Source organism: Portunus trituberculatus, chromosome 41 (assembly GCF_017591435.1).
Source record: "Portunus trituberculatus isolate SZX2019 chromosome 41, ASM1759143v1, whole genome shotgun sequence".
In the NCBI taxonomy this organism is placed as follows: domain Eukaryota; kingdom Metazoa; phylum Arthropoda; class Malacostraca; order Decapoda; family Portunidae; genus Portunus; species Portunus trituberculatus.
The window spans coordinates 3,083,529-3,099,878 of NC_059295.1; the positions used below are offsets into that span (position 1 = coordinate 3,083,529).

At 43.0% G+C, this 16,350-nt stretch overlaps 1 protein-coding gene across 1 annotated transcript in view; it reads left to right on the top strand.

Annotated features, from left to right (window-relative positions):
* The window catches only part of LOC123516403 (4'-phosphopantetheine phosphatase-like), a 504,510-nt gene that overhangs the window by 336,033 nt on the left and 152,127 nt on the right, over window positions 1-16,350 (top strand). Inside the window, exon 10 of the mRNA XM_045275659.1 lies at window positions 13,495-13,591. Coding sequence (XP_045131594.1) covers window positions 13,495-13,591 — 97 coding nt within the window. The remainder of the gene's footprint in view (window positions 1-13,494; window positions 13,592-16,350) is intronic.

The following is a 16,350-nucleotide window of genomic DNA, read 5'->3' on the forward strand; positions in this document are numbered from 1 at the left end:
GCCTTGTGGAAACCGGGTACGGGGAAACAATATAGACCACACCTTAAGAGATGGACACAGTCTTGTAATAGATGGAACGTTAGTCCATTTGATCCCACTGTCTCAAACATCATAAATTTTCTATCTGAAGCTTTCAACAGGAATGTGGGTTATGAGTCGGTCAACACTGCAAGAAGTGCCCTCTCGTCACTAGGGATTGTCGTGAATGGATGCAGAGCTGGTAATCATCCATTAGTCATCAGGTTCATGAAGGACATATTTAACCTAAGACCACCATCAACTAGATACATGGAAACGTGGGATGTTCAGCCAGTTCTGACAATGTTAATATCTATGTATCCTTTGCACATTTTGACACTGAAGGATTTGTCGTTGAAATTGGTTATGCTAATGGCATTGACTCAAGCAGCTAGAGTACAAACTTTGCACCTGTTATGTACACAGGGTATGCACATAGATAATGATTTCATTTCAGTTTATTTAAGGGGAAACATTAAGCAGTGTAGGCCTACATTTAATATACAGACTGTTACATTTCAAGCATATTCTAGGGACTCACATTTATGTGTTTGTGCAACATTGAAACATTATTTGGAAAGGACTAAGGGACTCAGACAGGAGTTTTCCCAGTTCAACGATACAATACTCATCAGTTACATTAAACCACACAAGCCGGTTACTAAAGATTCCATATCCTGATAGATTAAAACAATGCTTTATAGGTCAGGAGTGGATACATCAAGATTTACTGCGGGTAGTGTTAGACCTGCCGCAATATCTAAAGCCAAGGCTATGTCAATACCCAGCGCTTGTATTATGTCCAAAGCGAGATGGACAAGAGAAAGTACTTTTGCAAAGTACTATGACAAACAAATTGTTAAAGAAGTAGACTCTTTTCAAGAAGCAGTGTTGGAGTATGTTGGTTACTCTTTTGTGTTACAATTGTATTCTTATGTTTGGATATTGAAAAAAATTGCTTAAAAAATTACTTTTGCAAGTTTATTGGGACAAAGGTAGTGTGGCAGAAGGTGGAATTGCCAGAGTGGTTTTGTTACTCTCTTAAAATACAGATGTATTTGAAATTTGGTATAGAAGTTCAATTGTAATGGGTAGTGAACTTCATGTGATAATGGATTTATGTATAATGAAATTTCCAATGCAGGATCGTGGTTTTTGATCCCATATCACAATGCTTTTGAGAGGCAGTTGTTTAGGCACGACACCCACATGGCTTTAAAGCCTCGTGTAGGAATCTCCACGTGGCAGAAGGTGATTTGACGGAGTAAAATTATAAAGTATACGAGACTTACTGTAGGTCAGTTGAAGTATGCTTTGGATTTTAGGAGTCAAATCACCTCTGCCGTAGTGGAGATTTTTACATGCCCACCACTTCCCACCCTTGTTCACATGTTTTACAAGGATTACTTGTATTTATGATTGATTACATGTTAGCTGATATCATGTGGGCGTTCGTGGCTTTGAAGTCTGACTGGCCGGTGCGCGGATGGCTTATCTCATGTAAAAATCTCCACAACGGCAGAGGTGATTTGACTCCTAAAATCCAAAGCATACTTCAACTGACCTATGGTAAGTCTTGTATACTTTATAATTTTTTGATATCTCGGCGGACGAAAGTAAGTGAAACAGTGGAACTGATAGTTTTTTTGTTTGAAAGACAGGTAAGTGAAGAAATTAATTTAAGCATTGAAAATTACATATTCAAAAGCCTGTCGGCTTGTATGATATGGCGGGACTTTCAAACTTTGAAAAAATTACCTGGATAAAATTTCATTAAAGCGAGTTTGGTGTTTGTTATACAAGCAGATAGTAGTAAAAGGAAATTTTCATTGTAGCGAAATTTCGTTGTGTGAACGTTCGTTAAGTCGGGGTTGCCTGTACATACGCATTTAGGATTTAGGGACAAAAGAGGTAATAGGAGGTTCATCAGTGTAGAAAGGGAGTTAAGGTACATGAAGGAAGTGATGTTGAGTTTAATGGACCAGCAGGACAGACTGACAACAGAAAACACAGAGCTGAAATTGAGATTTAATAGAATGTGAAAAGGTCAGTGCAATCAATCATGGATTAAAGGAGGAGATACAAGAAATAACACTAAAAGCCACATGTCATGACTATGAAAACTCCTTAAGGAGCTTACAGGTAAAGATACAGGATGAGATTGGGATAAGGTAGAAGGTGGACTGGTGAAAACAAACTGAAGTAACTATGAAATGCATGGAAGCAGGAACGGGAGGAGAAAAAAGTAAAATTTTCAGAAGTAAAGCGACAAAGTCAGGAAAACATAAAAGTTGCTGTAATACAAGTAATTAAAGAGAAAGAAGATCTTGTGCAAGATACAGTGGATAAGAGGAAAAGTTTCATGATTTTTGGGATGAAGGAAAAGAAAAATCTGAATAAAGTCACGAGAACGTGAAAACAGAGAATTGGCCAAAACTATTACCAAACAAGTTCAAGACAGCACGCAAGAATTGGACCAGGAGGTGGAGGAAGTGATCAGGCTAGGAAGATACAGTGAAGGGGGTAGGAGACCAGTGAAAGTGAGAATGAGATCCCAAATGGCAGTAGAGGAAATTATGGCTAGGAAACGGAAGCTGGCCGATGATACTGAACACAAGGATATATGGCTAAAAAGAGATATGAACCTAGGGGAGAGGGAAAAGGAGAAAGTGCTAAGAAATGAAGCTAAGGAAAAAAACAAGAAAAGGACAGAGATCGAGAAAAATAATTTTTCTACTGGAGGGTTCTGGATATGAGACTAAAGAAGTGGTACCTATGGAAGAAAGAGGAGGTCATGAAGGATGCAAGAAATTAAGAGTAACTTATACTGATACAGATGGATTGTTATCCAGCATGTTGGAGGTTAGGGATTATTTCAAAGAGAAAAAGCCGAATATAATGTGCATCGTTGAAACAAAACTAAGAGTAGAGATCCATGTTAACTTTAAAGAGGAGGGATATAATAGCTGGAGGAGAGACAGGAAGGATAAATGGGGAGGAGGAGTGCTAATAATGGTTCATGATATTATATGTGTGGAGGCTGTGCAATATGGAGAGGACAAAGTGGAAGTAATGGAAGTAAAAATCAAAACAGAGGAATTGAAGAAAAAAATTATAGTTACATATGTTTTTCTTGCCCCTCCAACTAATAACTCTGTACAAGTGCCTTATCCATCCTTGTATGGAATACTCTTCGCATGTTTGGTGGGGTTCCACTCATACAGCTTTATTAGATAGGGTGGAATCAAAAGCTTTTTGTCTCATCAACTCCCCTCCTTTGACTGACTGTCTTTAGCCTCTTTCCCTCACCAAAATGTTGCATCCCTTTCTATCTTTTATCACTATTTTCATGCTAACTGCTCTATTGATCTTGCTAGATGCATGCCTTCCCTCCTCCTGCAGCCTTGCTGCACAAGGCTTTCTTCTTCCTCTCATCCCTATTCTGTCTAACCTTCTAATACATCTTCACGGCAGTGTGGCACGCTGCACCTGCGGATCCCAGACGCCTTATCTCGTGCACCTTTGAGCCACCCAACGCCGGAAGATGAAACCCTGTGTGCCGATTCCACTGCTTCCTCTCATACTGTGGCGACTGTGAGGGCCGTGAGTGCGACTGCTGACGAGGACAAGATCCTAGAAGAGTTGCGTAACGCAGCGAGGAGCGACCCAGCTTACGTGTGGCTACTCGACTGTGTCACCTCCGGCTTCCCCTTGGACCGCTATGCCCTGCACAACTCCTTGCTGCCGTACTGGAAGCTCCGAGACAACCTCTATGCCGATGGAGATCTTGTGCTGTACGGCACAAGAATCGTGGTTCCTGCTGTCCTGCGACGCCGCGTCCTCACCCACCTTCATGACAGCCACCGTGGTGTTGAGGCCACCAGACGCTGTGCTGGCCAGACTGTCTTCTGGCCGGGTATTAACTTGGACATCGCAAGCACCGTCCAAGCCTGCAGACCCTGAAAGACCCTCCAGCCTAGCCAGCAAAAGGAGCCACTCCTGAACGATGACCACCCTACACGGCCATTCGAGTCTGTATCTGCAGATTTTTTCACTGTCGCCGGAAAGTAATTCCTGGTGATAGTAGACAGACTCTGTGGGTGGCCTGTGGTTGTCCCTTGCAAGGGTGACACGACATCCTCCAACACCATCCGGATGTTCTGCAAGTACTTCCGGGAGGTGGGTGTCCCGCTTCGCCTAAGGACAGATGGAGGCCCCCAGTTCACTAGCCAAGAGTTCCGTAGCTTCGCAGACCGATGGGGCATGCGACACATCGTTACGTCCCCTCACTACCCACAAGCTAACGGGCACGCGGAGGCTGCAGTGAAGTGTATTAAGCACCTGTACTGGTCCCTGCAGAATACACCTACGTACCTTACCCCCAACGAGTCTCCTTACCCTGCAGTAGTGTTGGAGATACTAATAAGGGCTCAACCTAGACAGGTGACCCACATACACTCCGTGTGGGTTGCAGGGGCGGCATATGCTCCCTAGATAAGAGGTGCCCGGAGTGTGAGGACTGGGAGGACAACGTCATTATTAAGGCCAGTAGACACCAAGTTTCCCTACAATCCAGACGCTTGGCTTACTATAAAGGGAAGGAGGGCGGTAAGTCTTTACCAGTTCTTTCCCCATCGTCATCTGTGTCTTCTGCCTCGAATCCAGACATGGCACCGGTCCCTGCAGACAACAGTGCTTCTTCTGACTCTCCTCCCCCTTCCCCTGGCTCCTCTGTCTTCCTGGTAAATTTTTCTGACAACCTCCAAGCCCAGTTCTCTCAGGCCTTGACTGTAATTAATAAGATGGCTGCCTTCCTGGGGATTTCAGGTGACGACTCTCACACTTGTTTGAAGGATGTTGTGAAAGATATGGTAAGAGATTCGTTAGCAGACGAGTTAACCAGCATGATTTCTGTACCTCCTGTCCCTCCTTCCTCTGATGTTCCACTGTTGTTTATGAGTGGAGGTGGCATCTCTACCGACATCCACCTTCCCACAGCTGTTGGGGAGGGGAGGCAGCACCCCCCAATGTAAATTTGGAGAATTCCCTTTTTCAGCAGGAGGTTTGTACTCTACAACCTGCCACTCCTTCCTGCACCGCCAAGAGGATATCGAAGTACCTGAAGGGGAAGGTGAAACGCTCCCACACTGTTGCTATCGGGGATGACCGGGAAGTTATGTCCTCCACGACACACTCCTCCCTCCCACGGCCGACGGTTGCCGAGTCAGGCTGCTGCCACAATAATAAGGCCCGTTCTGTCTCGCAACCTAATGTCGCCCTCACATCCTGTGCTGAAGTTCGCCACAAGGTTGAGTCAGCTTATATACAGGTTGGGGACGATGCTGGTGGCTCCTGCACGCTATCTCGAAGCGCTGATCCCTAGCTATTGCCACCTACTTCTGGCAGTCGGTCCCACACAGTGCACACCAAGTCCAGTGGCAGGGGACAAGTACAGACTTCTACCTCTCTCATTTACCCTCTTGTCGTCTCACCTTCAGCCCACCACGCAGAACAGCGGGAACTTGACAATTCCCCTCCACCTGATTCGTCCTCACCATGACGACTTACACTTGTCTCTGCGTTCTCCCTCCCAAGCTGGTGCCACTGTGTGCTGCTCCAGCCATAGGACTCGCTTAGAGACTGAAATGCCCTCCCCTTCTGCCAGCCACACGGGAGATGTGCACGGCAACACTTACCGGACATTTTTGCCTTCACTTCCTGTATCCTCTGGCGGACATTGAGAGGATGAAACAACCACTGATGAGGAATCCGCCTTCCTCAAACTGACACACTTTGTGTTTAACCAGTTTCCAGACTCCATGGGCTCTACCCCTACCTTCCAGGACAAACCCTTGGGTCCCGGTCAGAAGGAATTTGTGGCTAAGAAGAAGAGGAGTCCTCTCCGCCCCTTTCGTTGGTCTGGCCCTATGAGGCAGTCCACCGAGTCCATCAACCACATACTTTTAGAACGGATTTTAGCTGGTTGCTCTTCTGCTCTTCCCTTCACTCTACCAGAGAAATCCTTCTACAGGGCTGACGAGGACACTCTTCACTGCAAGACTGCTACAGTGAATTCATCCCTTGCTCGCCTCTTAACAAGAAACCCTTCAGATGTGCGCTCTTCCATCTCCAGCAAGGATTTAGCACTATTGGAGGAAGCCCTTCGATATCTATGTTCAATCCAGAATTTTCAGTTCTGGATTTTTGGTGCAGTTTCCAGACTATTCAAGCTGAGTGACTCTGCACCAGATAGGGACCTCCTCATAAACCAAGGGGTCTACAGCATGCAATTGGCGATGCAAAGAGCAGCCCAAGTTTCCACCACAGCACTTTCCAACATTCTAATGATTCGAAGGCAGTCTCTCCTGGACTCCTTATGTGCATCCTTCTCCTCTACTGACAAATTGGATCTGATGCTGTCTCCTTTGGACGCCCCTACCCTTTTTGTTGAGGAGAAAGTTGATCAAGCCCGTAGACAATCGGACCTTTTCTCAACCAGGAAGCTACAAGAAGCAACAGTCGCCGTCCTTAAGAGGAAGCCTCCTTCCACCCCTTCTTCGTTATCTTCATCTCGGCCCTATTCCAAGCTCTCTACTTCGGGTTTCAAATGCCCTTAACCCCAACCTTTCAAGAAGACTAGCTCCTTCCGACTTCTGCCGAGAAGTCATCGTTCTTCCGCCCCTTCCAAGGCTGTTTTTCAGAAGTAGGACCCACTTGCCTCGACCGTTCCTGTAGCTGGTTCCCTTGCTCACAGTTGGGAAGTATGGCAAAGGGAGGGAGCAGACTTGTGGGTAGTCAACATCCTTCGGCACAGTTACCACATTCCCTTCTCCCGTCGTCCACCGCTTTCAGCCTTTCCGAGGGCCTTCGAAAGCTATGCTCCCGACTCCAGGAAGGGGAGAGCGCTACAGGAAGAACTTCACACCCTCCTTCAGAAAGGATGTGTGTGGAGCCAGCACCACATGATCCAGCCTTCTACAGCAGGATGTTTGTAGTTCCAAAAGCTACAGGGGCTTCCGCCCAGTCAACGACTTGTCGACACTGAACCGCTTCATCTTCACGACACCATTTCAGATGGAAACCAACACTTCTGTCATGATGGCCATCCAGCAAGGAGATTGGATGATGTCTCTGGATTTGAAGGAAGCTTACTTTCAGATCCCTGTCCACCCAGACAACAGACGGTTCCTTCTGTTTGTGTGGGGACAACAACCATTCCAATTCAAGGTTCTTTGTTTCGGCTTGTCCACGGCCCTTCAGGTCTCACCAGAGTTATGGCTCTTCCTGCAATGGTTCTACACAGGAAGGGCATTGGCCTGCTGCGCTACCTGGACGACTGGCTAGTGCTAGCTTCCTCCAAAGAAGAAGCCTTAAGATCGAGGCAGACACTTTTGACTCTCTGTACTTCCCTCAACATCATCATCAACTGGGAGAAGTCTGACCTTACACCCAGACAAGCTGTCACCTTCCTGGGGATGGAGATCTACTCAAGAACCCTAGTGGCATTCCTCTCACTGAGGAGGATTGACAACCTTTTAAACCTCATAGAGGACTTTCTTTCCCAAGAAGCTCCCCCAGCACAGGACTGGCTCACCTTCCTGGGCCACCTTTCATCTCTCATCCACCTGGTACCAGGGGATCGAAGGAGAATGAGAAGTTGTCAGTTCCAGCTCTTGGGCCACTGGAACAGACACCATTACTGTACTGAATTTCCAGTTCACATCTCCCAGGAGGTTCGGCAGAACCTCCAGTGGTGGTCAACCCCCTCCAATCTTCTGTGGGGACAGTCCTTACGGACTCCCAACCCAGATTTTCTCCCATACACATATGCTTCTTTGGAGGGTTGGGGAGCCTCTCTTCTCGACGTAGAACACAGTGGCCCATGGTCAGGAAGGGACCTTCAGGAACACATCTCCCTCTTAGAATTAAGGGCTGTCAGACTGGGGCTTCAGATGTTCGAGTCACACCTATAAGGGAAGACCGTAGCCGTGATGTCAGACAATACCACGACAGTGGCCTACTTACAGAAGGCAGGCGGCACGAGATCGACCACCCTCAACCGAGAGGCCCTGCAGACCCTCCAGTTAGCAGAGGACAATTCAGTCACCATGCTGACTCGGTTTGTTCGAGGCCAGAACAATGTTCTAGCGGACGGTCTCAGCAGAAAGAACCAAGTGTTGCCAACAGAATGGACGTTGCACCACCAGGTTTGTGCTGACCTGTGGAAACTTTGGGGCTACCCTCTCCTAGACCTGTTTGCCACACGGCTGAACAGCAGACTGCCCAACTTTGTCTCCCCCTTCCCAGATCCAACAGTGGTGGCGACAGATGCCTTCCTTTTTCCCTGGGATCACAAGGAGATGTATGCATTTCCACCATTCGCCATCATGAGAAAGGTCATCAACAAGCTCCGTTCATCAAAGAGAACCAAGCTGATATTGATCGCCCCTTTCTGGCCTCAAAGGGAATGGTTCCCAGATTTGGTGGGTATGGCAATAGCGTCTCCACGCAGACTACCGTTCAGGAAGGACCTCCTACGACAACCACACTTACATTGGTTTCACCTCAATCTCCACGCGCTACAGTTAGTAGGGTGGAGACTTGTCAAGCGACTCTTCCGATTTCGGGGGTATTCCCAAGGAGTCTCACAAGCAGTGGCGGAGTTTAGAAGGGATTCCACAACTCTGAACTATCAATCCAAGTGGAAGAAATATCGACAGTGGTGTTTGGACACAGGCCATTCGGTGTCACGCCCTTCCAGTCAGAAGTTCGCGGATTTCATTCTTTTCTCCACCAGTCTTGCCAGCTTTCGGCTTCTGCCATTAAAGGTTATAGGGCAATGCTTAATAGTGTCTTCGCCCTTAAAGGCTTTGACCTCTCACAGGACCTAGTATTTTGCAATCTAGTCAGATTAGTTGAGAGGCAGGCACCCAGCTGGTCAGTGAGACCTCCTTCATGGAATCTGGACGTCATTTTGAGGGCACTCTCTCGACCACCTTTTGAACCAATGAATTCTGCCTCCTTTAGGAACCTCACAAAGAAGACACTCTTCCTCGTCTTCCTGGCCACCACCAAAAGGGTTAGCGAACTACAAGCTCTGTCCAGGAGAGTTGCCTCGCAAGGTGAGGATCTTATCCTCTCCTATCTGCCAGAGTTCCTTGCAAAGACAGAGAGAGCCTTTAACCGTCTCCCTGGAGAGTTTCGATTGAAAAGTCTCACACCCTTGGTGGGTCCCAATGATCAAGAACGTCTCCTCTGTCCAGTACGAGCTCTTACATACATGCTGGAGAGGTCGAAAAACTTCTCTCACAAACCCAGAAACTTTTTCATCTCACCATCAAATACTGCCAAGCCTCTTTCTAAGAATGCCTTGTCATTTCTTCTCAAAGAAATCATCCTCCAGGCTCATGAGTCCTTTCCAGAGGAACTTCAGCAACCACTAAAAGTAAGAGCTCGTGACATTCGCAGAATTGCAACCTCGCTCAACCTCTCCCGGAACCATTCATTTACGGCCATCCTGGAAGCAGCCTCCTGGAAGACTCCTTCGGTCTTCGCCAACCATTACCTGAAGGACTTGGAAAGAATAGATGGGGAAACCTATTATCTGGGTCCTATTGTGGCAGCTGGTGACATTGTGCATTAGCCCAGTCACAGGCCCTGCCCTCCTGCCTTGTGACAACTTCAGCATCACCTATGTTCCTGGAAGACCGGGTGAGATTGCTGTCATGCCCCTCTCCTGAGACATGTGGCAAGGTTGGCAACATTGTGCTCTAACCTTGCTCCCAACCTTCCAACCTCAAGGTGTCTACTCCGGTGCACAAGACCGGTCCCACACCTCACCCACTGATGGATCTTACGGGGTTAGTTCTAGGAGTTTTATCTTCTGTACTGTTCTCCTTGATTCTCAGGTGATGCCATTCCTCTGTCTCAGAGCACCCCCCTCCACTTAATGTGGGAGTCTGTAATATTCCTATGTTATGTGAAACAGGGTAACGATAAACTATTTTTTTCATACTTAAAAAATGTTTTTGCTACTTACCTGTTTCACATAACACATGCCCGCCCTACCTCCCCACTGCTCTGACTCCTCGTGAAGGAATGGAGTTGGTGGGCTGAGAGGGGTGGGTTGTGGGAGAGAGGGACAATTCCCGTTTTCTTTACCTTCTCCCCCACAACCCTCGAGTTGGGGGGTGACTACAATCTACTGTCAGGTAACCCATGTTCCACTCTATTCCTATGTTATGTGAAACATGTAAGTAGCGAAAACATTTTTTAAGTATGAAAAAATAGTTTGGTGCTCATACACCACCATGTGCATCATATATCCTTTTTAGGCGTGTTTAGAATATTCTGTACGACTCATATGGCACCTGGCCGCCCCTACAATGATTGTAGTTATTAGTCGCTTGAAGGCGAGGGTGTCTCCCATCCATGCATGGTCGTTACAACTTGTAATTTCCACTTGCACTGTTTGTTTAGATATTGTAAGGCAAAAAAGGCAGGTAAAATAGGCTGGATTGTGGCTTGCAAGGTGTGAAATAACGGGCGAGATACTCAATAGATCCTCCTCCCATCGCAGTCACATGGACATTGAAATGGAAGGAAAGAGGGTGTGTTCCTGTGTACGCCATAATACTGAGTTGCCAGCGCCCACCTTTCCTTACCAAAGAAACCACTTTCCATGGCTTTTTTCCGTGCTTATTATCATCATTTATGGTACAGAGAGTGGGGAGGGGGGGAAGCCCCAGGCGGCAGTGGGCGTGGCAGGGGCTCTTTAAAGTTTAAATACCCCACGTATTTTAGTGTATTTCCGCAAAATACTCCATCACTATGTTGCCATATGTTTGGGGATGCTCTGGTGGTATTTGGGGGATTTTCGATTTTTTTTTTCAGATTTTTCGATACCATGGCCAGCGGACGGTCCCCTTAAACTGGAGAGAGATGGAAGTAATGGATAATGCTAGGCAATGGAGCGAGGGAGTGTTACAGTTGACTATGGTCAATAAAATTGATCAGTGGGTGGAGGAGTTGACAAGGTACTGGGGGGAGGAACCCACTCCAATCATATAATACCTTAGTCCAATGGGAAGAAGCAAGCATGTGACATTAGAGATGCAAATACAGGAGGAGGATGGGATAAGTTACATAGAGGACTACTAAGGAGAGAGATTTAATTATGCAAAAGTGGATTTTGAAAAATTTAGGATCTTTTTTTGCTGATATTGAGTGGAGAAACATTATGTACGGAAAGACAGTACAAGGGGAATATGAAATATTCTTACAAAAATATAATGAAGGAGTTAAAAATATGTACCTGTTAAAAGAGTTAAGAAAAAATACACACTTTGTACAATGCAAGATGCATACAAGGTAAAAGGTAAAAAATAAAGCTTGGGAGAAGCTCATAAAACAGAGAAGTGACAATAACAGACAGCAGTATAGGGATGCGAGAAATGAACATATTAGAGTAAGGAGAGAGGAAGAAAGAATCTTTGAGATAGATGTGGTGAATAAAAGCAAACATGAACCCACACTTTTCTACAGGTTTATAAATGGCAAAACGATGAACAAGGAAACAATAGAAAAAATAATTAAAGGAAGGAAGACAGCAAAGAGAAGGAAATGTTTGAAATAATGAATGAGAGCTTCAAAACGGTGTTCATTGCAGAAGATTTCACAAACCCTAATAGGACATTCCATTGCCAAGGATTACAGGAAATTGCAGTGCACAAGGAGGATAATGAAAGATTATTGGATAAGTTGGATGTCAGAAAAGCAATGGGGCCAGATGGTTTATCAGGCTGGGTTTTAAAAGAATGTAAAGAGCAACTACTGGATCCAATTTGGGAAATAATTACAAGTTCAATAAATGAAGGGAAAGTTCCACTAGAGTGGAAGAGAGCCAACGTAATACCAATATTTAAAGGAGGAAAGGCAACTGAACCACTAAACTACAGACCAGTGTCATTTACAAGTGCTTTGGGGAAGCTATGTGAAATAATAAAAAAAAATAAATAAATAAATGGGTTAAATTTCTAGAAGAGGAACTAGTCATATCGAAGAGACAATTTAGGTTCAGGACAGGGCGGTCATGTGTATCAAACTTATTAAGCATCTAGTCAAGAATTGTTGCAGGATTGTAAAACAGAGATGGATGGGTGGATACAGTGTACCTGGATTTATAAAAGGCTTTTGATAAAGTCTCTAGAGACTTTATCAAAAGCCTCTTATGTTCTCTAGAAACTAGGGAACATAGGACTGTGAGGAACTTTGCTAGAATGGACAAGAGATTATTTGAAGGATAGAGAGATGAGAACTGTGATTAGAGATACGTACATACTCATCTTGGGGTAAAGTAACAAGCAGAGTGCCACAAGGGTCAGTGATAGCCCCCATTATGTATCAGATTTATGTAAATGACAATCACATTGGGGGTAAACAGTTATATTAATTTATTTGCTGATGATGCAAAGCTGTTAAGAGTCATCAAAACTAGGGAGAACTGTCTGCTGTTACAGGAAGATATAAACAAGATCTATGAGTGGAGTAGGAAGTGGAAATTGGAGTTTAATGCTAAGAAATGTCACATAATGGAAATAAAAGAGCAAAAGAAGACTGGTATGAAAGTATTTGATGGGAGAGGAACAAATAAAGAGGACTAAAGAGGAAAAAGATCTGGGAGTGAGTGATTATACAGGAAAATCTAAGTCCCAAAAAACACATAAACAAGATATTTGGATTATCATAAAAAATGTTGACTAATACTCGTATAAGAGTGGCATTCTAATACTTAGAAAAAGATATGATGAAAAAATTATCACAAGCATGATACATCCAAGGCTGGAATATGCAGCAGTGGTGTGGTCTCTGAGCTCTAAAAAGAATATAAGGAAATTGGAAAGGATACAGAAGATTGCTGCAAAGATTGTGCCGGAATTGAAGGGCCTAACATATGAAGAACGACTGAAGGAAATGGGACTGCCAACCTTACAAGATAGAAGAGAATGTAGGGACCTAATAACAATGTACAAGATAGTCAATGGCATTTAAAAGATAGACAAGGAAGACCTGGTGATGGTGAGAGAAGAAGATGGAAGGACAAGAGGACATGTAAAGAAGATCAGGATGAGACAGTATGTGAAGGATATTGTAAAATACAGTTTTCCACATAGAATGGTGGAAAAGTGGAATGCATTGAATAATGAAGTTGTTACAGCATATAATGTGCATAACTTTAGATAAATGGAGAAATGGAGACAGGACACTATGAGCCCCATTCGAACCCTGTACAATACAACTAGATGAATACACACACATTCATATCACTTGTACAAATATGTATATCTTGTAACAAAGGTGGCAGATCATACCACTACATACATCTTTTAATCTACACTCTGTATAACCATTGTAAATTCATTGTTTTCTTGTGATGTACAAACTGATAAAAAAACTCATATACAAATTCATCAACAGCGCATATGGCAACTTGACTGTGCGGAGTCTGCTTGACATGAGAGAGCACTGCCTCAATGAATTTGACTTTCCAGATCCATACCTGCAACAAAAGAAGGTATGTTATGAATGGATTTGAAAAGTACTTCATATTTGTACAGTACTATTATTATTGTTGCACAAGTAGAAGTTCATATTGATTATCATAGTTGAGTATTATTATGATAAATTGTTTTGATAACTTATCATGAAAATGATATCAGCTAGGTTACTGGTTATCCAATAATTATATTTTCTGCAATATCTATTTATTGGTATTGTCGATAGTTTTGTTTCTAAACTAGCAAAATCTATAATTTCAGTTTTTGGAACATGAGCATGTTGAAGTTTTTAACTTTTAAAATAAAATGCAGTTATTTTACTTACAACAGTACTTCTATTTAGTGAAAATACTCAATAAACATTGAATTTGATTTTTTTTCTCAATCTCTTTGAAGATAAGTATAAAAATATAGATTTGGAGTTATCATATTTTATTCAAGATATCAATATCATTATCATTAGTATCAGAATGTTTTCTTTACCAACTAATCAGTTATCAGATATCAAGCAACATATTTATTGCCAATTATCAATTACTGTTTATCTCTAATAAGATGAGTGATGATGAGTAATTGATGTTAGACATCGCAACAGCCATAATCATAAAGGAACACAACCAAATTATAGAAAGATAAAAGTAATACAGTTGACTATAAAAAATCCAGCAATCAATATTCTGGAAACATCAGTTCTCTGGCATTACTGTTGAAGTACCATTGTTTTCTAAAGGGACTATTTATGTTCTGATGGTGCTGTACTACAAAATCATGTGTTTGGTCCTGTTTTCAACAGCTGACAGGGATTTCATCTCATTTAATCATTTATTTGCCATGATATAGCATCCACCATTATAGATTCAGCAAAGAAAAGAGGGGGTGTAAAAGAAGTTTTGTAAAATGCAAACATTGTGCATTGTTGATCACAGAGAAAGTGGAAGTGCTAAATTATTTTCATTTAGTGTGTAAGTTTCTTCGTTTACAGCACTATACAGGTAGTTCTCATCTTTTTCTCACTAGATGCCAGATAGGCTTATCCTGTCAGCTTGGTGACATTCAGGCAATACTCCTCCATCCATCTCTGTCTTCATACTCTCTGTTCTGAATTATTTCGTAAATTTCTTTCCCTTTTCTCCTAAGGCTCTCTTCGACCCTTTGTTTCAATCTATTCTTGGGCCTGCAATGTGGTCACTTGGTATTCAATCCTTGAACTTTTTTGCATGCTAATCTTCTTCCATCTTCATTATGTGACCAAACTATCTCAACCTTGCTCTATCCACTTCTTCCAACACTTGCCTCACTCCTAAATCTTCTCTTGTTTGTACATTCCTCATCCTGTCTCTCCTATCTCCCCTAATTAACCTGAATACTCTCATCTCGGCTGCCTGTATCTTAGATTCCAGCTTTGTCATTAATATCCAGCACTCGGCACCATGTAGCAATATTGGCTTTAAGATTGTATTGAATATTATTACTTTGCACTTTGTGGGTATATGTTTGTCTTTCAACAGAGGATATAATGCACTTTGGTTAATTTCATTCTCATTCAAGTTCCTTTTGTTAAGATTGATACCAAGATACTGAATTTTTTAAAATTTTTGTTAACCTGTCTCAAAAAAAAATTTCCAACTCTTCCATCCTCATTACGTGACCAAGTCTTTAGTCACTGCCACAACCTCTATTTTCCTTTTATTTATTTTCATTCCATTATTTATCAATCCCTCCTGCCATCTATTCACTGTAGATTGTAGTCCATCAGGTGAGTTTGTTACAACACCAACATCGTCCTTATATACAAGTTTCCTCAATAGCAAGATGGACAACTTCTCTTAAGCATTTGTCCATATAGATAATGAAGAGTAATGAAGACAACACTTCTCCTTGATGTACTCCAGTCCTTTTCTCAAACCAATTTCCTTATATTTCACCACATTTGACCTGACTGTGACAGTTTTCACAAAAATTTTCACAACTTTGACTAACTTTGAACTTATCCCATGATAGTCATCTTCCAGCACATTCCAGAGCCTACTTCCATCCCACTCCCAACTTTTTTATAATAGCATTTCCATAGCAAAAACTGGGTCAGTAATACTTCTTTCCAGTCTAGAGCCATATTGACATTTATTTAACTTTGTTTAAACAGCCATTCTTATTCTATGTTTGATAATTTTTTCATATAGTTTGCCTGTATATGAGAATAGTGATATTCCCCTGTAATTTGCACGTTCAGTTTGCACCTCTATTTTTATATATAGTACGTACATATAAGTGCTTACTGCCATTCTTCTGGTACCTTGTCATTTCTATATGCTGTGTTGAATAATCTCATCAACCACTCTACTATGCTTTCTCCTCCAGCTTTTAATATTTCTACAGGTGATCCATCTTCACCAGAAGCTTTGCCATTCTTCACTAATTTCAGAGCTAGGTTTACCTCATCAACCATAATCTCTTTCCCCTCTGCATGTTCAACTTGATCTCTCTCAACTATATCATTGTTCTCACCTATTTCTTCATCTACAATCAATAATCAACATAATACCTGAAGAGGTATTATGCTGATTTTCCCTGGAATGATTACTGCTTCTGTGTCAGTGACCCATCTCTTTGTGCTGAACACATAACAGGAGTGATAATGTCTGGCATGGAGGCGTACATTCCTCATTCTTTCTCTCAGTCTAAACCTTTTAAACCTTGGTTTAACACAGCCTGTTCTTGTGCTATACATGATAGAGAGGTTGCCCACAAAAGGTACTTGAGCCTTCCATCACCTGAA